Source organism: Amia ocellicauda, chromosome 15 (assembly GCF_036373705.1).
Source record: "Amia ocellicauda isolate fAmiCal2 chromosome 15, fAmiCal2.hap1, whole genome shotgun sequence".
NCBI classification, from domain to species: domain Eukaryota; kingdom Metazoa; phylum Chordata; class Actinopteri; order Amiiformes; family Amiidae; genus Amia; species Amia ocellicauda.
This window is the reverse complement of record NC_089864.1, coordinates 20733027-20759773: the sequence shown is the minus strand read 5'-3', so window position 1 is coordinate 20759773 and position 26747 is coordinate 20733027. Positions and strand designations below refer to the sequence as shown.

Genomic DNA, 26747 nt, shown 5'->3' with positions numbered 1-26747 from the left:
AAATATTTCACAGGAAGCACTCCAGTACCAGAGAGGGCATGTCAGGAGGACTCAGGCAGCAGGAAGGTTTAAAAAAAAAAAAAATCAATAGAGGGCTTCAGATTTCACAGGTTTACAGGAAAGTGGATGCTAAGCAACGGAAGCTAAAGCCAGTAGGAGACTCTAGGGTGGAGACAGCTGAGTCCCCAGTGAGAGAGAAGAAGACACCCTCATGGACTCCCTTTTCATGTGTGAGGACATTAACTAGTCAAATACTTTTAGAGGTTTTAAAGCACAAATTAAGACGAACACTAGCAAAGTCATTGTACAGTCATAGCAGCACGGATGCATTGCCAAATTGTGAACTGCATCTTAGCTGTATTAGAGTTGCCAACTGCATTTATTCTCAAGCTCTTTTGGGGTGTAATTTATCTGGCCCCAGTAAGAGCATATATAATATCATAAAAATTATAATTAAAAGTGTAATTAAAATAACCCCTGATCCCCGATTAATCAATCCATATTCATTATTTTATTGTATTCAAGGTCACTGTATCTTATTCCATCAATAAGATAGTAATTCATGTGCAGCTACAGAGAATGCAGACGGCACAAGTTCATTACAGACTTTAGTACACTTCCTGTATATTATAATTTGGCTACAGTCTTAAGGCTTCACTCAAGAGAGAGATTTGTCCCTAAATTGGACAGTTTTTGTATTGTGCCAGATATGTTTATATTGTAAGAGTGTGAAGGATGCATCCCAAAACCTGATTCAAGTTGGACTGGAATCCGAGGTGGGTTCCTAGCAAATAAGCGACCCTTTGTTACTTCTCAGCTGCCTGCAGTTATGCGATCCAGCTGCCGTGGGAATTCTAGGCTTGCAATGCAAAAAACAACACCAAAAAAACCATATGCCTTTGACAATTTGCATTGCAGAGGAAGTATGCTTTGTCTCCTCTCCATTGGAGACGTGCACAGTCATAGTGGTGGGCTGGGCTGACTAACTGGAATTTCCAAATTGTGTGAAAGAAGGGCAAGAATACAGTGCAAAAAGAAATGTAATAATCCACCAATATTCTGATATTCCGTAGAAGTATTACAATAAACCCTGATCTCATGCTGCTGCACAAATTACTATAAATACATTTTTTCTTCTTTTGGCCAAAGTAAATATGAAAAATGCTTTTTATCTTTACAAATTCACAAGCACTATATGCCTAGCAGCTTATTTTCCTGCACAACAATAGAGTCACATAGATAGACTAAAAGATAGATAACAGGCAGCTCTAATGAGAAACTAATTGAATCAGGGCCTGTATGAACAGTCCAGTGAACACATGCAGAGGTGTCTGGATTGGGTTTCTGCTGGCATCAGCTGGCGCAGTGCTGAAAACGATAGGCAGTAATTTGTGCATCTGGTGACCAGTTTAACAAAACTGGCTTTTACCCTGGGGGTGTTTTTCACATTAAATCACAAAGACCCCGAAGCATCCTGTTGTTGCTTTGGTGTTACGTTTCCCTGTCGCTGCTGTTTCTTTTATTTATTTGTGCATTTTAATTTGTTGTAGCATTTTAATATACATATTATACTATTTTGTATGAATGGTAACCATTTTAAACAATAGTTGCTTTAGCCACTAAAAATAAAGATATATTGCTTTATAAAATAACCCCATCTTAATCAAAAAATATACATTAAAGTGTTACCACTTCCAGAGAAGAATGAAGAAGCTATTTTGCAACAACACACACCAAAACATAGGGTTATGGAACCACTTATATAGCTAACCAAAAAGCATATTCTATATTGTTTGAATGTCATATCGATCTATAGCCTTAAATGTATTGATACATTTCACTAGCTCACATCTTTTTATATACATATATATATATATATATATATATATATATATATATATAAGTATAGGCCAAGTCATTAGTTATAATGTAAACAGTTCAAATTACTCGGTCAATGAAAATAAGTGTGTGTAACTGGTTGGTATTGTATTTTCTTCTACTAAGTATGACTGAAGTCTGATATTTTTACAGTATGCATTTTTCAGGTGTAAAATGCATTGTGAAATTGTGAACAGGACCAGGTAACTTCATTCACTTTTGCAATTTTGCATTAAAACGATATAAATGTAACCGAAGCAGGTTTCCATTCAAATCAACGCATTATAAAATGAGGCCAGCTGTTTACTATGCAATCCGAAATGCAATTACATTGAGCTGAGCAGTACATTTACAAATGCTGGCTTTGGAGGTAACAACTGTGATGATGCAGAAATTAAAGCACTGTTTACAACGTGGATGGAAGATAAAGTTAATGAAGCCAAAGGAAGTGTCCGAGCGCTGCTGTCTGAGGATATAACTATAGAAGCGATCACAGAAGGCTTCTTTCGATGGCTATCAATCACTCGCCAGACCAAGTTAAAAGGAAAATAAAAATGCAAAGATCAGACTTAAAAAATACAACAAATGCAGTGGAGTCCAGAGAAAAGGTTGCACGTTTTTCCGAGGAACTCTGACAAGAAATACTGAGCAGCAGCTTGGATTGCATGGGACGACCTGCAGCAAATAGCACCGCAGAGACGGACACTTTCGGGTGAATTATAACAGCACTTTAAGACTTGCAGAACCGAAGATAGACATTTGAAGGGAAATAAATTAATTCGATTCCCCATTGAACCAGCTGCAAATTTTTAAATTATATTAGAAAGCTTCGGCTGCAAAGGGTTAAGAACCAATCAATAGCCTATACATATACATCAATATTAATAAGCTGTGATTATAAATACATTGCATACACCTGTAAGCAGACCTAATATCATGCGTAACAGGTTTGTTTGAGCAGATTTGTTTAATTCCCGGCATGCATATGTGAATGCACTTAGGCCTCCTAAAACCTCAACTGTGAACGGGGTCAGAATAAAGCAGAACTAAATTTGAGGCGGCCCAGGGCCGGCCTAATAAGTGTGAACGGGACTATACTTAAAACTACAGCCACAAGCTAACATACGAAGCTGATGTCAAGAAAAGCTTTACACATCCTGTGCACCGATCACAAGATGCTGGCCAAAGCACTCCGGCTACAGCGGCCACTCCCTCAAGTAGTGGGTCCCAACCAGGTCTGTGGGACCCAGTTGAGATCAGCCAACGGTGCCATACTGCTCAGGGATGTCGTGGCCTACACGAACGAGAGAAGTTCCCCTGGCCCTAATCAGCCTGGACCAGGAGAAGGCCTTTGACAGAGTGGGCCACAAATACCTGCAGCTTGTAGTGAAGAGGACAAGTCTTGCTCTTGGCCAGGGAGATCATCTACAGCAGCCTAAGCAGGGTCCCTGATGTTGTGCGGCTCATTAAGGCACAGGGGCTGGCATATGTGGTTAAGAACATCCAGGTTTCTGGCAAGAAAGTGAGTTTCATGAAACGCTTTTCCTTTGCCAGCAGCCTGAGACCACTGGGCCTCTGCGCCATGGACAACACCAGGCCGCACTCGTGGGATCCCCCGCTGTTCTACAAGGCGCTTCGAGCCTTTGCACTGGAAGTAGGCCTCCACAAAGCCTTGCTGGTCTCCTGGGACTACAAGACCATCTGTAATCAGATGAGATCTACCCAGGAGACCAGCAGAATAGGAGATTTTCCTCCCGAAACCTGCTGGAATATCTGGGCTAACACTCCGCACATTTGCCTCACAAATACGCAGAAAGATGTCGGTGTCTCCCCATTCGAGTGTTCTTGTATAGAAGGGGTTTAACCCAGGTGGACATCTGCCCCTGAGGACTGCCTGAGAAAGGAGACAGAGGCTCACATTTTTAAGGAATGCCCCTCCGTGTGCAGGGTCTGGTTCTTGTTTTTTCCGTTCCTCCACAGGTTCGCCATTCCTGTGCGGACGACTGCCCAGCAGATCCTTTACCGTCTGCGCGGTGAAACAGGCCCTGTTGGAGGGATGGAACATCTGCTTGTCCAATAAGCAGGAGCTGGATCCAATGACCATCGCACGGAGGGGCATGAACCTGATGAAAGACCATGTCAATCTGGAGATCCATCAGAGGGGTAAGGATGAAGCCTTTAAGAACTGGAACATCCATGATCTGGGGCAGCTCAGAATCCCATGATGGTATCCCACCTCCGGGGACGGATACTCCCCCTGCTGGAGCCCGAGTCCATGTGCTTTTAATCCTTTTATCTTTTTCATTTTCACTGCACCAGATTGTTGTCATTAAGATTAAGATTAGTTGAGTATTCACTTTTTTTTGCACTTTTTGTATAATTATTGCTTTATACACTTGTCACTTTGTTTTGTTTTAAGTTCTGTTATGATTTATATTGGGATTTTAATGGTTTTTACAAATGGATTTACATTTTTTATCAAAAGTATTACAATTTGGTTCATTTTTTTAAAAATGTAAAATACTATACCAAATAAAACAGTATTTTTACTTAGCAGCCGTGTGTCTAACTTCTGTGCTTGAATGACCTGCATTGTTTTCTTGCATTCAGTGGGTATTTTAAGATGCTGCCTTATTGTCTCTCTTATCTTTCTCCTGTTCTGCCCATCTTCCACCAAATCCTTTTCTGAAGAGCCTTTAAGTCATCTGAAACCTGTGACCTCTCTTAGTTTAAGTGACTCTGACATGAGGTAATGTGCTTATTTCCGGCCCACTTTATCATTTTCCATGGCATGAGGTCATGGTTTCTGTAACCTGTGCATTAATCAATGTTTTCGTCGTTTGGCAATCAATTATAATAAAAATGCAAAATGCCCTCCCAGCCTTTCAATGATTCAATGACCAACATAACATTAATGCACATACATATATATATATATATATATATATATATATATATATATATATATATATATATATATATATTATTATATTATTATATATTATATATTATATTATTATTAAAAAACGAAATCCCCTTCACTCCTTACATGTGTATTACGGGATGGGATGTAGATTTATTGTGGGGTGGCCAATGGTTTTGGCTAGATTGGATAGTTCTCTTGTAAAAAATATGAGTTACTACTATTACCAGTACTAATTCTATTTAAACCAGAATTTATATTATCAACAAACAAAATCCTTACCATTTAATTTAGCTAGCACGGAGTTTCTTTCTTACTTGAAGAAGGGATTACTTTAATTTTAACTCTGCAATGGATTTCTCTCTTGTCTGTCATGCATGGTTCAGCTTCCAGAGGTGGGTTGCCAAGTTAAGTCTATTTCAGCCTGAGTTAATGAATTTGCTCCTGTAAAATAACCACGACAATATCAAGAGTACCACGATCATGGCAACCACGTTCTCATGTCATACGGGGCACCTCTGCAGTGAAGCACAGGATGAAAAGCATGTGCAGGTAGTCAGACAAGCAGTCAGGACAAGATAAGGCAGAGGCAGGGAAATATTGTACTTTACTATTATATATGAATCCAAATAATTCACATTCATTTTAGAACTGATATACCACACAAATTAACACGGAGATTAATAATATATTTTGGACAGATTTGGTGATACAATATGGCCACCCCTGTCCTTCAAACACATTAGTCCAGGCTTTATGGTTTATCACGGTTTATTACTTTAACACTGGATCCTTGAGAATGGTTTTTGTTTGTAAACCTATTTCACAGCCAATTCCACCATACAGACCCCGAACTCACATCCAGTTGTCTCTGGGAAATTTTCATTTAAAGTCTGTATTGAACAGAGCTCTAACTGCCTCACTTTTTTAATGCATGGCTGTGTTATTGAATAATTCATGACTGCAGTAAATCGCTCACTGTAGAATCCTAAACTCGGTGAGAGAGAAGGGTGAACCGAACACAAAGCCTCCTACCCTTACTGCACTGGGCGGAGACTCGCAGAGATGTGCAAAAACCACAACAGAACAAATCCAAAACAGCTTCATCACCCTCTCCTTCTGCTCCTTACTATTAATATCTGCACTGGAAAAGTGGGCATTCATAACACACATTTTGGCTGTCTTCCCAAGAAACAAGGAGTTATTTGAAAAAAATTATGACCCCTCGCCAGGTATGCTAATGGATTCTGTATTGCACAGCCAGCAGGAAATCCACCTCCTGCACAGTACATTTCTTTAATGCAACTGAGACAAGCGCACAAACTACAAAAAAAAAAAACAATGGGAAGTGCTGACACAGAAGATAAAGGGTCTAGTTCATTTAAATAAGCCCAGACATCAGCAACATATCAGTTAATGGTCCTATCCTATATGCAGAGATATATCATAATTTTTTATCTGCCTTCCTCCTTGTTCGGTGCTTTTCTAATTTTTTTGTGCAACTCGCCTCAAAGACCAAAAAGACTACACTGAAGTATTTTAGTTCATATGAAAGGGCAATAAAGCTGTAAATGTTATAAATATATTCTAGTTTCTAGTTTCATTAAACACCTCACTCTTTTTTAATCACATAATATTCCCCTTCTGCTCCTGCAAGAAAATAAGATGCTGCATCTGTCTCTGTTCAAATAGATCCCAGATAAACAGAAACGTTAGCTGCTTTCTTTCTTCATTGACAAGCAATTGTCCGATAATAATACGGTTTCCCATTGTACCCATTTAAAACTCTCAGAGCTAAACGTTAAGAAGATTGTTGGCCTGCAATAACATGCACCTGGATCTGGAATAGTCAAGTCCTGTTTTTAAAGAGCCACAGTGCTGCATGTTTTAGAAATATCTCTAAATCACAACCTCCTTAATGTCAGAAACAAATGGAAATCCTGGCCAATTAAGCCCAGTGATTCCATTCATTATCTAATTAAGGACTGTGTTTAAACAAAAGACCCCATTGCTCTCCAGGACCACAGCTGCCCACTACTGAGATGCAGATTGTACTGCACATGCTTACAAGACCTTCTCATGAGAAGAAATATATTGCAGGATATAGATGCGATGCAAAAAGTCATATGTGATATCTGAGTATTTATTAATCACTTAGTAAATGTTATACTAATAACTTGCATAAAGGTGCTTATGTTTTCACAGAAATGCACATACAAATTATTAATTATATATGCCATTATTATATTCAAATCAAACTGTGTTTTATATATTATTTTTATTATTATTTTGCTCTTTTGAAAAAGCTCTTCATTTTGGCATTATGGTTGATGATTGAGGGTTGCAAACTACGTAAGCAGCTTAGCGGAGATATGCGGCAGAAAATGTCTCCAATCTTTGAGGAGGTGCAAGGATTAAGAACATGACGAATGGGAATTTTACAGATCCAGCTTTGAAAAGCCACTGATGTAAGGCTAACAGAGAATAAAAATATCCCACAGTTCTCAAAGCTGTGAATACTGAAAAAAAAAAAAACAACATAATTTAAAATGATTCCCAAGCAAAGAAAACTAGTCCTTCCAAGATAATGTAAATTATATTAAAACTGGAACCTTGCTTTCATCTCTAAAGGACATTTTAGGATGTTACTAACTTTATTTCCAAACCTTTCTCGGCATCTCAGCTTTATGTGGAAACAAAACATTTGCACAGTGTAATAATATGGTCCTTTTCATTCAACAAATGAACTGGCCTAATAAAATGACCACATGTTGCATGCAGGCAGGTGTAAAGAAAGACATCAAATGCCATGTTGGCAAATCACCAGAGCATATCAGCAAATGTGTTTTTAAGAATAGCACTTCAACAAAGCAGTGACTAATATCTTATTCATTATTACAAGTTAACATGAAGAAGCTGAGGGCATCTTTACCCAGCCATGCATTCTGTTTTAAACTACATTCAAAGGAACAGAAATGCATTTTGGGTCTTCCTTTTCTTCCTGTAATTACCAAACCTCCAGTACAGCTCCAGGACTACACCCACTTTTTTATTTTGCTGCTCCTCTTCAAGTAATTAAATTGACTGGCTCCACCACAGCAGAACACACATGAGCTTCAACACAGTTTGCTGAAAATCAGGATGTTTGTGACATACACCTCATAAAAATCAAAGGGCACCACAGAGGTTTTCCATACAATGCTTCGATTACGGTCTTCTTCACAATAGCTCAGCAGGATTTGTTGAGTTCGAAAAGCAAACAATTTTCTCATTCTATTCTGACGTGTTTTTCAGAGCAATCTTTAATATTTCAGCATGAACGCATTGGTACTGCTACAGTTCAGCATGATACTTTGTTCTCTTCTTATTTTTTGTCATTACCAGCCATATATCTATAACACACAGCAGTTAGAGGGATTAAGTTAAAGGGAACTTCCATTTCTGTGGACTCCAGAGTTATATGCAGCTTTGTGTGTGTTTTGCAGCAAGAAGTTGTATTATATTTATTCTATCTACATTGTAATGTGGGCGACACTGTAACGTTATTTCTGAAAACCACGTCAGCCTGGACTCGATGTACATGTTTCGGAAGGGAAACGCTTCAAACCAAACACTTGAACATATGCAGCTGAATTGAAGCTGAACTGTCCAATCCAAACTTTCTGCCATGTACCATTTCTTTCCTTGTCGTGATGGCAGATTGCAAACACTCACCCCATCATTTACATACAAACACGCAAACATGTTTGAAAACATTTTTCAGTGTTGGCTACAGCATATGAGTGCATTACATATCAACACCCACACATTAAAGCATCATCATCAGTTTTGTAAATTGGCATTAAAAGATCATTCACACTTGCGTAAACCATAGCATTTACATTTATATGTAGGTTAAGCACTGGGCTAGATTAACTTGAGCATTATGCGCTTTTATTTCCACCACAGCAGAATTATACGTGACCGTGTTGAACAAAAACACATATGACCATGTTAGGAGATAGGTTAGTCATTCACTGTTATTTCCTACCCATGGGACACAAAGAGGGATCTGTCCTGTTTAGTGTCTCTGGAGACTAATCCAAAAGGAAAGGAAAGCATCAGAGGTTCATCTTTGTTGGCTGGGATTCAAAACCCCGATGAAACATGAAGCCACATCCCTGTGAGCATGTGCTCTGGTACTAGCTCTTACAAGTTGATTGCATCTGTCTGTTTTTTTTCCCTGGCATGTCAGAGTAAACACGTCTATCATCACTAATAACAACATTTGCTGCAAATCATTGTATCCTACAGCTCACATGTGGAGTGGACACGTGATGATATGTATCTCTACTCCTGTACCAAATCCAGTACTTCGGCTAGTGCCAGCGATCAGCTTCATATCAGCAGTGTCTGGTGGTGCCATTTATAGTAAGATATTGTTGCCCCCTGTATGCCTATGACACGGCACATATTTTACCACTCCAGCACAGCTCAGCACCAGCACAGTACAGTGGCGCTTGTATCTTCCTTCAAGGGAATGATGTCACCTCGTATCTGTTTTGCACTCCACACGGCCGGCTACAATCACTGCTCTTCACTTCAGCAGCATCCTCCGTCCCTGGCTTGCAACCAAACTGCTGATCCAAGCCAAGGCACGGACACAACCACGACTTGGCTTGGATGTACTAGAAACTCACAGGATATAGCGGGATATCTTCCTGGGTTTGGTCAGCCCCAGTTACATCGTCTTGCGAGGAAGTGAAACCACATTCAGCTGGAATAACCTATTAGAAATGATTATGTTTCTAGCAAGGTCCAGTTTTATCTTATAATGCTGATTCCTAAATTCTTGTGAAATTAGATGCATGCTCCTGGCATTCTTCAGTTTATCTGCTGTCGTTTATTGTTAGCGAGGAAGCCAGGAGAAGCTCAATAAGCCCTAAAGGAGGTTCTCAATAAAAAAGAAACATTTGCATTTAGCTTGCCTGGGATTTTTTCCTGTCCTGCCTATCTGCAGAAGGAAACAGCCTGCAATGTTCATGATACAGGGAGTCGGGCGCTGTTTGACGCAGTGTGCCCTTGACTCGTGCAACTCCCCAGGTCTTTGCCATCGTGAGTGTTTTTGTTTTTGTTTTTTTATTTAAAAAATTCCTCAGGACACAGAGATGTCCTCCACAGCGCAGGGGAACGGCCTTATTAATTCAATCAGCCCACAGATGCAGCCCCGTGGTCTCCGATCTAAAAATAGCTCCTCCAATGTTTATCAAGCATAATGCAATGAGATATGTCTGTCTTTTCCCTGCCTCATCTCCAGAAACATAGCTGCGCTCGGTTGCTAACCTAAGCTCTGCATAGCAGCAACTCCTGTGGGTCACAAATCCTCCACTGCAGACATGGCACCACGCCATGGTAATAAAACATTTACATCGCAAAGACAGGGAGCGCAAGTGCTGAGAATTTCCTGCTCTGAATGAACAGCGTGCGCTGTTGACGGCAGGAGAAGAACGCAGACTTACCGTATGAACCGTGTCCTGGTGCGTTACAGACAGCACTAATGTCCGAGGGGGAATAGCAACATCTTCGAAAATGTGAATGACAGAGACACCAATAGGCAATCTACCATGTTTACAGCAGATTTAATTTAGATTGAACCCTGTACACCTGATTAGTATAGCTTTCACACTAAAAATCCAGTTTCAAATGATTTTCTTAACCACATAGAAATGGTAAAGCTGAGCATGCAAGGGAAGTTGGACAAAATGTGACCACAAAAATAACCCACTGAGCCGCTTATATAACAGAATAGCCAGGCACAGTCAGACTCTGATTGATACCCTCTGTGAGAGTGGACTCAGTCTGCTCACAAAAGCAATACACTCCCTACCATCCCTTCCAGGAGGTTGTGTCTCTGAAAGCCCAATCAAGCCCTCATGGCTGCTCTGCTTGATTACAGAGCTGAAAAAAATGAACTGTTCGACGAAGTGTGAAATAGTTTGAACAGCGAAACACAATTCTCTGTACTCTTTCTCCTCTCAGTCTATTTCCTGATGTTACACGTATTCTGGTGCTATTCAACGTGACTATTTGGAATGGGATGGGAGTCACTGTCCATCATTTCTCTTTCGCCAGAGAGACGGATGAGAGCTGACAGCAGGTGTCCTTCACTGCGTTGGCTTTCCGTGCACGTCATTCAGTTTCAGAACAAGGACTGTATTCTGACCGCTCATCTATGACACACTATTGTCTTCAAGCTGGATGGGGAATCACATTGATAAGATTCAGTGAGTGCCGTTAACAGTAACCGGTCATTCGACTGATTTCGTCAATGGAATCATCAGCAGATGCAGTAGGGAGGGTCTCTTACCTTCTCGTATGGGTCTGAGTCATAGTTTAGTCCAATCCCGCAATCATCTGTAATTTCTGACAAGTCCTCATCATCGAATTCCTCCAGACTGATGTCGTGGGCTGGCCTAGGAGAGAGAGCAGACTCATTCAGAGACCCTTTCTTTCCCTTCCGAAAGGAATTGCTTTTCTTATTCAAGCCAGGATTGAGTACACAAAAGATGCACAAATATAACAGCTTTAAATCGGGCTGTTCATTTAAAAAGATATGACATTACCTCAAGGACATTTCAACCCGCACATTTTATGCAACCACTGTATTCAACTAAATACAAGCGACCGAGGTATCACTTTCAGGGCACTGTCAGTCCCTGTATGAGTCTCACGTTTAGTCAACGTGAAGAACTGTTTGTTCCGAAAATAAGCCCTGTTTGGTGTTAAGGTGCTGTGTTGTGGTGTTGTGGTGCCTATTCACGCTTAAATAGAATAATGTTTTAGTGCTTAGGGTCATGTGTATTTACTGCTAATAAAATAATAATAATAATAATAATAATAATAATAATAATAATAATAATAATAAAAGGTTGGTTTTATAGGTTTTCAATTGGTAGCCACTGAATTGTTACTTGCTCTATCATTCACACTGCAAATACTGCATTGCAGGTTTTAGGGACTGGACAGTTGCTCACACACTACTGTCTACGTGTATGAAGTGTATGGCAGGGTGAGTCTGACTAAGGTGCCGACAGCCTTACAGCAGACAAACAGTTGTTTTTGACAAGCTCAGCCTCAGTGTAAAGGCTTTGCTTGTCTGTTTTCTACCCGTCTTGATCCCTGACTCTCTCTGCTCGGCTACAGAGAGGATATGGCTTCATTAGTGGCACTATTTTCTGAGACACTGAATAAATAATTAAACAAGCTTAGACATTCAAGTGTGTGGCAAAGAAAATAATATAAATATAATATACTGTATATCCACTGCAAATCATAACCCCCCCACTAGGTGGAATAAGACAAGGAGCTGCTGCAAAGGCGGTGTTTGGGGTGGAGGAGGGAGGCAAAGCAATGAATGCTGGGAAAGAGTGTGTGTTGCCAAATACTTATGCTTGAGAAGGCGGGAGTCAGGCGTGAGACTGGTGTTGCTCTCCTGCTGAACTTTAAGAGATGGGCCTATGAAATATGCTTACGGCGTGACTGTGTGACTATCAGAGAGCATTAACAACACTGTGCTGACTGGGTAATATATGTATAATAATATATTTTCAGCAATATTAAGAGTCCTTTGAAACAGGTAAATCCATATATTTCCAGCATTCCCTAGAGAATAACCCCTCCCCCCAAAAAATCTTTAACAAGCAGAGTTTAACAGATTTGCATAATGTGTGCTCATTATTTTTGTTCATTCTACCACAGTACAATCTCTTGGAATCTGTTTTCCAATTAGTTTCTTGCCTGTGGAACTGAAGGCTAAATGGTACATTTTATATAAAACTTGCATGTTGTGTAAACATGTCATTCAAGACTTCTGACCATCATTGTGCTTCATAATTCATTCACATGTGTCTATTTAATGAGAGTGCTGAACATGCAAGTGCTATGGTGGAGAAGAATTATGTATTTTTATATATATCACGTGTGTATATATATATATATATATATATATATATAGAGAGAGAGAGAGAGAGAGAGAGAGAGAGAGAGAGAGATAGACCTATTCCTAAATATGTGGTTTGTAGAATTCACATTTATTGCTGTTTAATTTATTTCTAGTTATTTGTCCCTTAAGGCTTGCCTGCTATTTGTCTTTATAGATTGTTTCTTGACAGGCAACTAAAAATACCCAGAAAAGGCTGTATGTGAGAAAACACAGTGGAACATGTGAGTTGTGCAGAGGGTCTTGCTACATTTTCTTGCCTAAAGGGTTTCAGCTTACGGTGTGATTATAATTTGCTTCCCTATTCCACGTCTTCTAAGCAGGAACTTTCTACAGATCATACCCCACCCCTCAGCACATACAGGGACAGAACTCTGATATATTTGCACTTGTTAATTAAATTGTACTAAGATGTACGCTTATTGCATTTTGCATTGATATTATTTACTGCACGTTTTTAATGCTTTGAAAATATTTCTCGTGAAAACTGAAAACTTAAAAATAAATATTGATAATAATAGTCACTTTGCAAAATTTCTATGCCAGTCTCCTCCCTTTTCTTATATTATAAATACATGACGTGTATCTTTTCAGATGCTGATTTGAATGGGAGGTGAGAAAGCTTGTGAAAGAAAATTAAACTATGTGACGAATGGATTAAAGCAGTATTTCATCTTGTTTCATTATTAGACCATTTGGTCATGTATAATGTGTAAGCATGACAGTTACACTATGTGTCTCTCAGAACCGATTGCAAAATCGCACTCTGCGTTTAACCCTTTCCAAAGCCTCCATTTTGGTGCAAAATATGGCACAATAAACCTAGTCACTTGCTAGCTTAACCTCCCACAAAGCCATAGTGGATAACAGATAAGTGTGGTAGCCAATCTATAATCCTCGCTATAGCACACAATCCATTATAATAACCCGTGCAGCAGGAGACAATCACCCTTACATAATCCTATTTACAACAATACTATCACAGACAGGGAATGGTGTGGTTAAGTCATGCCAAGGTTCATGGCATCTAATATTCTCACTGCCCATGTTTCTGACTAGACCACATTTTCCTATGAAGCATAACCCATTCCATTTAGTATGAATAAATCATTTCAGCGACAAAATGATAATGCCCTTTCCTCTGAATTTAATATTGATAAACCTCTACTTCTGTGTTTTAATTTTTCCACAGCTCACACTTGGGTAAGTGAATAAGCGTGACCAATGAACCTTTTAAATGGATTGTTCCATTTTAGTTTTATGTAAGTACCTGCAAGAGACTTTAACTCTCTGAAAGGGTATGCAACACCTTCAAGCACTTAAAGGAAGAGCATTGCATTTTGCTTAAATTATTATTATTATGATGATAATTATGATGATGTTGAAAAATCACACAGTAGTTTAATCTAACTTTTAAAATCTTCCAAGCATAGTACAAAAAAACCCTCAACAAATTCTTGGCAGTAGATAAAGTGATTCGAACCAGAAGGACAAATGAGAACTGCTTAGCTAAACTGCAATTGTGGTACAGACCTACACATCTGTTACAAGAACACAAAGGGAGAACATTGAGGGAAATGAAGAAAAAACAAAAAACAAATTGTCAGAGGAGGCCCAGAATATTCCAGATTTTTATATTAGTATAGAAATTATCTGTATCAACAAGATTTACTCATGGCATATGCATGGATGTATATTAAAAACTAATCGGTGGCAATTAAAAATAATAAGAAATAAAAATAAAATCAACTTTCTCATTATGTAAAAAGGATGTGCATTTTGCTAGCCCAATGTAAATGCACTGCTATGATAACGTCATCCAAGACTGATCATGCAGCACCATGGAACTAGTTAATATCTCCATGAAACCCAAACGCAAGCATAAATGTTTCGGTAATGCTTTTTCTTGCAGGCTTTTAATACTGCGACTGGCAACGCATGAGCACGGGTGAATAAATGAGAGATGGCATGTGTGTAATGACTAATGCCCGGGACAAGGGGTTTTTGCCCTAATCCTCTGACATGGAAACTGCCTGAAACTTGCTGGCATGTAAAAGCATCTTTACACCCACCCACCTCCACATCCTATTAATTCAGAGCTCCAGGCAGGATCCAGAGTAAACAGTCGCTCTCTCAAGGAGGAAACTGCTTCGGAGTTCTGTTTTGACATTTTGCACTAACTTATCTAAGTGTGTAGAATATAAACCATGGCGCTAGATACAATCCTTTTTTAGTTTTCATTTATTTTAGATTGAGCAAGGAACTAGCTAATCAGATGATCAACAAACAAGGGGGGACATTACCAGGAGCCATTTATAGTCCACTGCTCATCTCAGACAATACCATTTCATTGACCTCAAAACTGACAAACGTAATAAACTATAGTTTATAAACTAAGCATTTCTTCATCAGTTATTCAAAGATCTAAGTCTAACACTAGGTCAGGCCTTTCAGCCCATCACAGCTCTCAACAGTCTTATTACCACAGTGTCTATAATATGACACTGAACTCCTAGAATATTGCAACCTGTTTAAAAATGTTTTCTCGGTTCTGGAATCTTCTTACACTAATATTCCATTTGTAACTCCACGTTGATGTGTTAAACTTCGCATGTCTTTATAACTAGAAATTGGATGGCTTGCATTCTTGGCATTTGAAAAGTATTCATAATTAATGTAACTTCTCTATATTAGCTCATGTCCTATTGCGATTGATCGATAACACTGTTGTTCCAGTTCAGTGAACTCACGTGAAGTAAAAATCGGAGGCCAACAAATCCAAATGCACAGCAAGTACATCCGCAGTTTATTTTACTTTCAATATTTTCATTGACATTTACTGGGTGTGGCTTTACATTACAAAAAGGGACACAACCTACTCAAAACTTGTAAGATTTTGATGTAGTTGGGCTGATTTGAAATGCATTGTATGGACATGGTTTGTCTCAACCTGTGTTATTATTTCCCAATGAGTTTCTTTCACTTTGCCCAATATTTGTGAAAGAAAAATATGACACTCTGTGATGGATTGTTTTGCCACTGAAATGCTATTCAAGTCGCAAGAGCCTGGATATCTCCACTTCCTTCGTGGGCTGGTCACATGCTAAGGATGTCAAAGCTTATACACGTGGAGCTAAATTTATTCAATGGCAAAGTTAAATATAAAAGTGCTGCAACAGCGAGCTTGCAACCTGACAAGAGCCATAGTTCTTTCCCAATTAGTGGAAAGATGCCTTCAGCCTGTAAGTATAGCAGGTCACAACAGATATGTCCCACATCTGCCACTATTGATAAAGTTGCACACTGCTGCTCTGTCAATCGTACGTGTACTGTAATTCAGAGATGGAAAAGAAACACATATGAGATGCTGAAATATCAAAGTGTGTTTACTGAATTGATGAGAACTTCCCTCTAAATGTGTAACAAAGGCTATTCAAACTCAGTGTCATGGTGTGGTAATGCAGCCACAAACAATTTCTGTGCCATTGCTTTTTTGATGTTTCTGTGAATGCAGCATGTTACATAAGTACCCAGGCAAACATTCTGTCCACATACCACAATGAACACTTTTTGGCCTGCAATGTGAAGTTCCAGAATGAAAGTTTGGCTCAATTTTACCCCATTCCTTTCCCATCTTGGACAGGAAGACAAGGAGCCATTACCGTTTATAGGCAACAGACTTTGTGCCCATTTTTAATCGAGGGACAACTTGCAAAAGTCCTTGCAATTAAACCCAACGGATGTTCAAAGAGATTGCTCCAAATATACTGCACAATCCATGAATATCCCTTTATAATGTTCTTCAAACCATGGGTTCTACTGAACAGACAATCACAACTACAGGTGGGAGGATAGTTGAGGGAGCTGGGGCACAACAAACCAAGACAAAATACAGAACTGCAGAAACATACTCTAAGTACAGACCATAAATACAGCATTACTCTTCTCTGAACAATCAATTTAGATCAGGATTCAATTAACACTGTCTTCAGCCGATCAAATATTAAAAACTCAAGGCTTGAGGCACTGCACTGAGTCTGCTATCAATTGACAGGTTGGTGGATGTTTTTATTTAGTCTCTTTTAATATTACAATAACACCCCGTCATCTATATGTAACTACTGTCTCAATAAGCACACAGAAAGGAATTATTAAGTCAGGTGTAAGGGGTGGCAATTCACTGAGAAAGGGACATAAATACAAGCACTATTACTGTAGTTAAAATAATAGTAAAAATACTAAAAAACAAAAACACAAATATCAACAATATCAAGTCACATGCATGTTATTAAAAATGGGAAATGGGCTGGAAAAAGGACTAATATCTGCTCCTTTGTGCTATTAAACAAATATTTTATGTTATGTCATTTTCACTTGATTTATTGTGTGCAGACAGCAAATCAAAAATAATGAAACATTATATTTTGGAACCTAAAGTTTATTGGACAATTACTGTAAAGCATAGGATTTTGCTTCTTTGCAGTTGGTATTAATAAGCATTTCCTCAAAAGGCATGGTGGCATATAACAGTCAGCGTCAGGGTTTCTTTGAATGTGCTTACTAAAGATATCTGTCTCAAAGTTAGGTATGGACAATGGCAACAGTTGACAGATACAACTTCATTTCAAAAGAATGATTAGTCTATGTATATGTAATGTAGTTAAGTACACAATGTCACTGAATAGAAATAATAGGGCTGTTTTTAATCAATATTACAGTACCTGGATCTGTTTTAACTTCAGGAGTTCAGGAAAGTGGGTGAATGTAATAAATAATATAAATAATATATGTCACTCTCCAGAAACAGAAAACTATATAATATATTAATACATTGCTTACATGGTAACATTTATATAATTTTTTTACAATTATTATTTATATTTAAAACACTGTAGATCTATGGTATAACAGAAACTCAATGCAGTATATTATATTTTAGTTACAGTTATACAGTTTATTACGTTTACAATATGCCATATCTGTGTTTGAATGCCCTCCTGTAAAGTCTTGGAAAACAAAAGTCTCAAAACACCTTCCCACTGATCTCCAGGTCTGATCTCCCGAGTCCTTAAAGGGCTTTAATGAGGATTCCAATAATTGCCAATTGTCAACAAATTGCAGCTGAATCTAATGTAATAGCATGAATACAGGTATTAAGTTAAAAACGTGACTGCGAGAGCTGTGGTACAGTTACAGCAAGAGCAACAAGTGCACTGACTTGATGAAATTAAAAGATAACCTGCCATTAAATTCAATTTTCAAGTGGTCTCTGACAAATCAATCTTTAGCTCTCCTGTGTTAAACATTACAGCCATGCATAAACAGCTATACTACATAAGGGCTGGTTTCACAGACCCAGATCAGCACAAGTCTTGGTCTACCCAACGCAGAAACATACAGTTACCACAGCGCAGGTAAGGCACTGCCAACGGAGGAGGGAGAAACACAGGTCAGTGGGAATACAAAAGAGACAGTCACTTCTGTTGTAATTATATATACATTAGGCCATTACATTAAATAAACACAATTCAAATTCCTCTACTATGAACTAATAGCCAGTGTCCTCCCCTGGAGTGTGCTGCGTATGTGTTTTACATTTTATCTTTACAAAAAGCATGTCATGTCATTAGCTTGCTGCTCATCAGCATATGCCATACAAACAAAAAGGCAGTTCATCTAAGTGTGTCCGTCTCTTGGGCATTGCTGTTTTCAACCTGAAGGCCAGTGAATCCCATTAAGCGCATTTCAGGAAGAGCAGAGGCAGGGGAGGGATCTGTGCGGCATGACGGAAAATCACCTCAGCCAGCATCCTTGTTTCCATGGCAGTGCAAAGCATTAAGAGAAACGTTGAGAGAAACGCAGGGAGTAGCTTCTGTTCTTCTCGGTCACTTTTATCATTTTGAAGCAGGTGTTTGGCAGTAAGGTTCGTCAATATTAAGCACAATACACGCGCTGGAAAACAGTTTGGATTTTTGGATAATTGAAACATTAGGATGTTTTCGAGGTGGATCATGGCAAGATATAGGAAACTCACATAATAGAGTTATAATTCTTCTTCATTTAAATCACATATTAGCACTGATAACAAACTCCAGTTGATCAACAGCCTTTTACTTTGCTGAGTGTTTTATATTACATAACTGTTCAAATAAATAAAGCAGTTATACACATTACTCTCAACTAAATGGATCGTCTGGCTTTCATTATCGAAAACTACCTTGAATTACACTTCCTTAGAACTTGCGCTGTCGTGAGTCAAGGTGATTTGTACAGGTTCATTTAACTGGTGAAAAAAAAAAAACCCGATAGCAATCACAATCCATAGTCAGTGCGTTTTATGTATGGCAAGCTGAGCTGATTAAATGGCTCTTAGAAAACTGTGAAATGTACCAGCAGCGCTTCTAGCACAGATACTGAGATCCTAACATTGCTGCGTTCTGTACAGCTGGCTGTGTGACAGACAGACAGAGAGAGAGAGAGACAGAGAGATAAATAAATAAATAAATAGACAGACAGATAGACCAATCACCTCTGTCCCATCCCAACAAAACTAATCAGCAGATGCTCCCGAGTAACTCAACCCAAGGGGACAGGGCTTTAGCGGTCCTCTTGTGGTCTCTATGAACATCTGCTTGCTGTAGCACATGGCAATATCAGGGGACTTCCTTGACAAGCTACAGTAAATGAAGTGCAAAGACCAATGCAGCAGAGCATTGGTAACATTATGAACGCAACTTGTGTTGTTTATGTATATTGTACACCACCGGTAACAGCAGGGGGTGGTAACTGTACTGTTATATTCATATTCATATGTGTAACTGACATTCATTACTGATAAGCATTCATTAAAAACACAATTATTTATTTCTTAAAGTATGTAGCTTGCATGATAAACTATTTTTCAGTAAAGTGACCTCTAAATGGGAATACATTGATTAGACCTGATGTGACTAAATCAAAAGTCTGACCCACCCGCTAGTAGCAAACTACAGAACTGTACTCAGTTGCGGCTTCATTTTCAGTAAGATGCCACTTTCTTCTAATCATAAATGTATCCGCTATGATGTACAGGTTTGTAGTTTGCTATTAGCGGGTGGGTCAAAGTTTTGATTTAATCCGGCCCTTAGTTTTCAGCAGTCAGGGTTCTATGACAGATCTATAAACACACACACATCAAAGAGACCAAGGTCAAATAAACAAAGGCGCTTTTAAAAAGTGCATCATCCTACTCGCAAGGTCAGATTTATCTGGGTCTTAGGACAGCCATCTTAATTGCACGATAACCTCCAGCGAAACTGAGTCAATCTGTTCCGGTTTTCAAAAAGAATTCCCTCTCAGCTATTTATAGTGTAGCTTAAAATACAATAGAGTGATTAGAAACAAAACATTATCTCTACTACAGGAGTATCCCTAAGGTCTCACTAATGTGGTGTTTACTGCAGGAACTAGGGACAGGATTTTGCACACAGAGGTCAGCAACAGAAAGTTTGTTTCTTTTTTGGAATGTCAAAGAAGCTTTTCAGTACTTTTATATATTTTAGATAAACAGCAGTATAGTTTACAGTCAACAGAAATCAATGGTAGTCCAACATTTACACATATCTTAATTTAGCCTATCTTAAGTTCAATCAACTGGAATCTTTACAGTGTATTCAGACTTTGAAGATATATAATTGATAACTAAAAGTATAGTTTAAATAACAATATTCAATCCAGTAAAATACATAGGTCTTCAGAGGACTTTCTGTGACCCTTCATTAGATTAACCGTGAAGCAGCTTAATGATCTTAAAGCTGATTTAATGCTGGTGCCATTTTCAACACATTAACTTAACTAGAAATTGCGGCTCTACAAAATAAAAAATATTAGATAAAAATGCATTTGAAGACCAGTGTATAGTATCTTATTTATATACCATTATTTTCAAACAAGATACCTGTTCAACTGCTGAACTCTCAGTCAAACTGGTAGCAAACTACATATTCAACTAATACACATTTGCAGTAAATATCGATCACTCAGATCATAACCAGATAAATTTAATTTTGTTATTACCATCCACATCCTTGAAATTGCAATGTCAACTGTCTGTTGTATTTATTATTTTGTATCTCACTCTAATTAACTTATCAGCCAGCGACAGACTCAGATCTCTTTGAACACTATTTCCTTAAGACGTATTTAACAGTCAAAGATAGTTCTGGTCAATTATAGAGCTTTGGTTTCTCCGTTATTGGTTAAAACACAATAGTACCATTCACATTATGGCCTCTTCCATTTTTTATTTCAGAGTCACAACTTGACTAGACACCGCTATTGTGTACAGCATAAGGGATACAGAACAGAATATAATAACAGAAGTGCACTGCTATCCTATGAAAGCTGTGTGTTAAATGTTAAAGATGTGTGTTATTTCTGTAACCAATTTGTAAAACTGACTGTCTTATTATTTGTAAGCGAACACAAATTCAAATCAACACCCCATACAGTGTTCAATGGTTAAAATAACACCTAAAATGACAATATATGATTATATCACACAGTGCTAACTCAAACAAACAAAGCAAACTAATCATATGAATTACGAGCTAGACAATCTTGAACCACTAGCGAGATATCACATATAATTTAATAATACTGGAGCCTCCAAAAAAAACAGTATGCTATAGTTCAATGAATAAAACAATAAACACGTAAGAAAGAAATAAAAAAAGACAGCACTATCATGAATGCTAATCTAACAACAGATGATTTTCAAGAATTTAATAAATTGTTTTTCTGCTTTCATTGAATAAATCTGAATGCGACCCAGTGATGAAAATGAACTGACTTGGTACAGGGAAAACATTGTAAAACATAGTCTGGGTTACTATACAAGCGGGGAACATATGCTCACGTGGAACATTAATGAAGGAAACTATTCATCTCTACCTAGAATCACTCACTAATGTGCAACAGATTGTGCTGAGAGAACATTTAGATTAAAGCCTGCGTTTCAATCTGAAGAGGCAAGCCTGAACTAAGCTGACATTACTGATGTTTTTTACATCGTTTTCGACTTCAATTCCAGGATATATAGATATCCAGCAGCTTTGGTTTAATGCTGACAGTTTAATGTGTTATCATACCTGCTGGTGAGCCTGAGAACAAGACACTAAAAACCCTGTTAACAAAGAAACGCAAAAGCATTATTACTGCAGTCTGAAACAAACGAAACTGTGTTGGCGTCAGCACTATCGGCCGATCATCTACCAAATGAATCCTGAGTTATTTCAGGTACTCCAGATAAACCTCATATAAATATAATAAGAGAAAAAAGCTTAGAACCATGTATTTTTGTATTTTGCTTAAGCTTCTTATTTTTAGTATTACTGACTCTCACAGTCAAGGTGCCAGCTGGCTTCAAAGGATATAATTTAAACAGCTCCATTAATATTAAAGAGCACCCTGGTAGTAGGCCACAGAGAGTCATCTGCCCCTCACCAGTTATTAACATTATGTATGCAGTACCTTCTGCCAAACCAATAGAAACGATGCCTCACAATCATCTGAATCCATTTTCTAAGGTCACCCACAATACTGCCTTGACACCATATTAGAGAATTGAAATGTATAGCTCCTCTAAACCTTTTTTATGGGCACGTGCAGAGATACACAGCAGCTCCGTCATATAGAGATGGGATAGATTAGTGAGTTCTTAGACAGAAAACCCAATTCCACTGTGGGTAGAGGCTGCGGATGAGTTTCCATGGTACTGTGCTGCCAACTGGGGAAGAAACCTTGGTGACACATCACCTGTTATTCCTCAAGGAGAGAGAGGCTGAGCTGCTCCATTTTTAATTTATTTTGTATTAACGGCAAAGTCCGTGCCAGCCCTCTCATCTGAACACATTTTGTAACCGTCAGCAGACGACCCTTAAAATGCTAAGCTCATGCAAAAGCGGTTCAGAATGAAGACAGATATTTGTTTATTGCCATTTCATTTCAGCAACGCTTTACACTGTGCGTAGCGTAAAGTCTGATGCACCGAGATTAATCTAAAGCTTTTCGTCCACTTTGTAGGTGTCCGAATACATGATAAGAACCTTAAAATGTGCTGAAGCAAATTCAAATAACCGCTTACTGTTCGAAGCCTGAATTCGAACTCTCCTTTCCCAAATCCTCCTACATTTCCACTATTAAAATAATGTTTGTTGTTGCTGATTTTGTTTTATTGTTTTATTTAGTTCTGATTGAATCAAGTTTGAAAAGAGGAAGTCTCCTGTTTAAGATACCATTGTGGCTTGTTTAGGAAACTCCCAGCAGGACTCAGTTAATATATGCTATATATATATATATATATATATGTTATTTACAACAGCCCTGTTGTACTGACTCCAGCCCTAAAACCCCGTACTCACCATCCTCACACTGTTGTAAAGTCACTTACTAGTCTGCTTTTTTAATCAAAATAATAAACGGCCTCCCTGAAGGCCTATTGCCACAAGTTCAAATGCCAACTCCACAATGGATAGCTCTGCAAATGCCATCTTACTATTGTGCTTTGTTAGGCTTACTAACCTCTGGTGGCATTTTTTATTGTTCTTGGTGGATTAAAGAACACATTCAGCACATCAATATCATCAATACAGGCAAATTAGAAACATAACAACACAGATTCCTTCATTGTAGGCGTAAGTAGGATGCTGACAGGAGCTAGATTGGAGCGATAGACAAAATATGTGTGGTGAGAAATAACAGTGCTTTCAGTGTTCATTGTTAAATAAAACAGTATTTAGAAAAAAGAAGTTGATCAATCCACAAATCCATTGGGGTGCTATGGCCAACATTCTTGTTTTTCAAGAAAATGCAGAGAAGTTTACAGTTGTACAGTGTTTTGCAGACTTAACATGATGGACATAGAGATAACAGATAACAGATCACTTAACAAGGACTGTTTCATAAGACTTCAGAGGACAAAGGGACAATTTGCTGAGCCAGAAAGCAATTTGCTAAAATATGACATGAAATTGGTCAATTGGCTTCTCGGTACTCTGAAGATTAGATTAGTGTAATGCTTAAAAAAATACAGAATTGATTTCAGAGTAATGTGGTACTGAGGAGTTGATACTATATATCTTTCAAAAACTAAGCTTAGCGTTGGTTTATTAATGGCATTACTAGAAAAAGGAATCAGTTTCTATTCCATCTTGGTGAAGAGTAACATCATCATTTATTGAACAGCAATCAAACAATGACGTACTTTACTGTAGCTTAGGGCTGAAAGTTGGTTTAGTCAGAAGATGACACGGCAAGTAAAAAATCTAAATACATGAGTATGGTTTCATACATATATATACACTTTTGTAGCACATTGGACACTTGAGGGGAGGTTATATCTCAGTTTTTAGATGGCTGATCTTGTTAGGAATTGATGGCTTTATTTAATGGTGTTGCACAAATCTCACTCCATCTCTGCCACTTTATTCCAAATGGTTTAACAATGATTATTATTTAAAGACACAGATAAAACGAGGCCTAAGGTTACTGAAATGAAACCCTTAAATCTCACCTCAAGCAGCTTCCTCATCTATCCTGTGTGGGCTGTGACGTGTGTCCGCAGACAGAAACCTGTTATTGCTTTGCTGTTGTGTTCATTACTGTATGTTCCTCCCCCCTTAATTTACTGCAATCCATATATAATTCTATTATTATTTTCTTCCACCACCTACAACCAATTCATCTCTCGGGTGAGTGATGCTGTCAGACAGTTGTGATTGGCTGGGTTTCCTCATTGCCCGAAGGTCAGCCTCAATGTTATTTAAATCAAGATGTCTTCCAGTTTAAGGATATGGGTCTTAGAGGTACTCCTTCACCAGAGCTTACTATATAATTGATTTTTTTAAAGTTGAGGGGGGATGTAACATGCTCTAGTGCTTCAGTCTGTGATGTGGCTAAAACTCATTTTTCTGGAATCCCCCAGGGCGAAGGGATTTCATTGCCAGACACAGAATGTCACATGGATCAGGGAAACACACACACTCTCACAAATCAAAACCTACAGGTTTCTGTAATGAATATCGCAGAAGAACGACTGCTGCAAGCCAGTGACTACGAAAATATTAGGTTAGGTAACATCTGAAAACATCAGAACTGTATAATGTCTTTCTGAGAGAGTCATAGAAGTAGCAATACAGGTCCAATATTATTGAATGCACACAAGTCTTAGCCTGTGTGTTGACAAGCACAGATGCTCACACTTTTTTTCATTTTGATTATTTGAACACGTCCATGTTTGCTTACATGAGCAGATGTAAATGGATTCCCTGACATTTTGATTTTCTATTGGTTATTATCACCAGCTTGCAAAAAAACAAGTTCAATTCAATACAGAATACAATACATTTTCTGATCTGCAGTTTAAGGATACTGGCAACTGCGCAAAGTTTTGAATGGTGAATATGTAAGGATGGATGCGTGCTGATGGCCAGCCTCAGTCCTCACCACTTGGACCAGCAGGCATTTAAGACAAATCATCCCTACACATTGTTACCCGGTGCCTACTAAATACCCATTGGTCAGTGCTGGGCTATCTCCATCTATTTCGATTTGCAAATAAATAAATAAATCACGATGATCATGTTTGCATCCAGCAGGGCGTGGGCCTCTATGAAGCAACTGTGTTACCCACTAGGAAATAAAAAACCAGTAACCTTGTGTACGCCCAGCATCAATGGACTGCTGTCCTTGTGCCGTGTGATCCCCATTACACATGGACGATGAATATTGGCGTTTTTTTACACATGCAAAGCACAATATGAGCGATCAAATCCACACATTTGATATGCAATAGGCTAAAAGCAGTAACACAAATGCAAACCACACAAATAAGCGGTGCAGGTTGTCAGAATCGTGCATTGCACCAATATCATGAGACCTGTCACAACGGCACTTGAGCTCATCCCGCTCCTCCGCCACAGAGCCGGCCTTTGCAGCAACCGGTCGGGGGTGGCTGTCTTATATGTGATCGCACCCAAGACCTGATTCCCCTTTAACGCAGCCTTACCTGCAGCCTGGAGGAGAGAGGGAGTGGAAGGTGGAGAGAGAAAACATCTCAGCCCTGTCCGCCATCTTCTCACAGAAATGCCTCTAAAGTGACTGCAGATAATCACACAGCACAGCCCATTCAGAGTCAGACAGGGTTGCAGGCAAACGGGATCAAGGGATGGCGATCGGCGAAGATGTGCCCCCCCCCCCCCCCCGACTCGGTAGCAACACTGCAGATGTCACGGACGTGCACTGATCAAAGCACAGGCATGCGAAGGGCAATCCAGACCATCCACACCCGAGAAAAACGCTCTGCCTCTGGGGGAAATCGATGTCTTCGCTGTCCAGGACCGAAACCCGGCCATACACCTGCAGAGCTCTGGCGCTAGGACTACACAGACCCGGAGCTGGGCAATGCAACAGCCAACACTGGCGGAAAGGCTGAACACCGCGCAGGCTCTCTCCGGGGCTCCGCAAGCGGCTGGTACCGCAGATTCCCGCACGTCTGCGCAGATCTGCACAATCCCGCCGCTCCCATTGGTGGAGAACGGCCGGCGTCTGCGCTGCGAGGGCGGAGCTAGAGCTGAGCAGCACTGCGGAAGATCACAGGACGGGCTGCAAACGACACACATCTCATAGCACCGAGTGGTTTGCTCGGTTAATGCACATGATTTAAATATAAAATGTTAATGGATTATGTAAAACCCGATAATATTAAGCTTGGGTGTGAATAAAAGCTTTTGTGAAATAACGCTTTTACTCTGACAAAAACAGAAAATGTAGTTTATATCAGTGTATTTAGTCCCATTTGATGCATATTGCAACACATAAGGAACTATGTAACCTTGTATGTTGCTGGCAAAAAGTAACTCCTTGACCTGTGCACTAGTTATTGAAGCTGCACTTTCTAAATTGATCGGGGAGGCGTTTTACATCATGAGG

General features: G+C 39.0%; 1 protein-coding gene across 2 annotated transcripts in view; it reads right to left on the bottom strand.

Moving 5' to 3' along the window:
• Nucleotides 1-25997, bottom strand: part of mapk8ip2 (mitogen-activated protein kinase 8 interacting protein 2) — a 45965-nt gene extending 19968 nt beyond the window's left edge. For both annotated transcript variants that reach the window (XM_066723772.1, XM_066723773.1), the window contains exons 1-2: nucleotides 25825-25997; nucleotides 11148-11253 (exon numbers count right to left, since the gene is read on the bottom strand). In XM_066723772.1, coding sequence (XP_066579869.1) covers nucleotides 11148-11253; nucleotides 25825-25889 — 171 coding nt within the window. In that variant the 5' untranslated portion in view covers nucleotides 25890-25997. The remainder of the gene's footprint in view (nucleotides 1-11147; nucleotides 11254-25824) is intronic.
• Nucleotides 25998-26747: the final 750 nt, after the last annotated feature.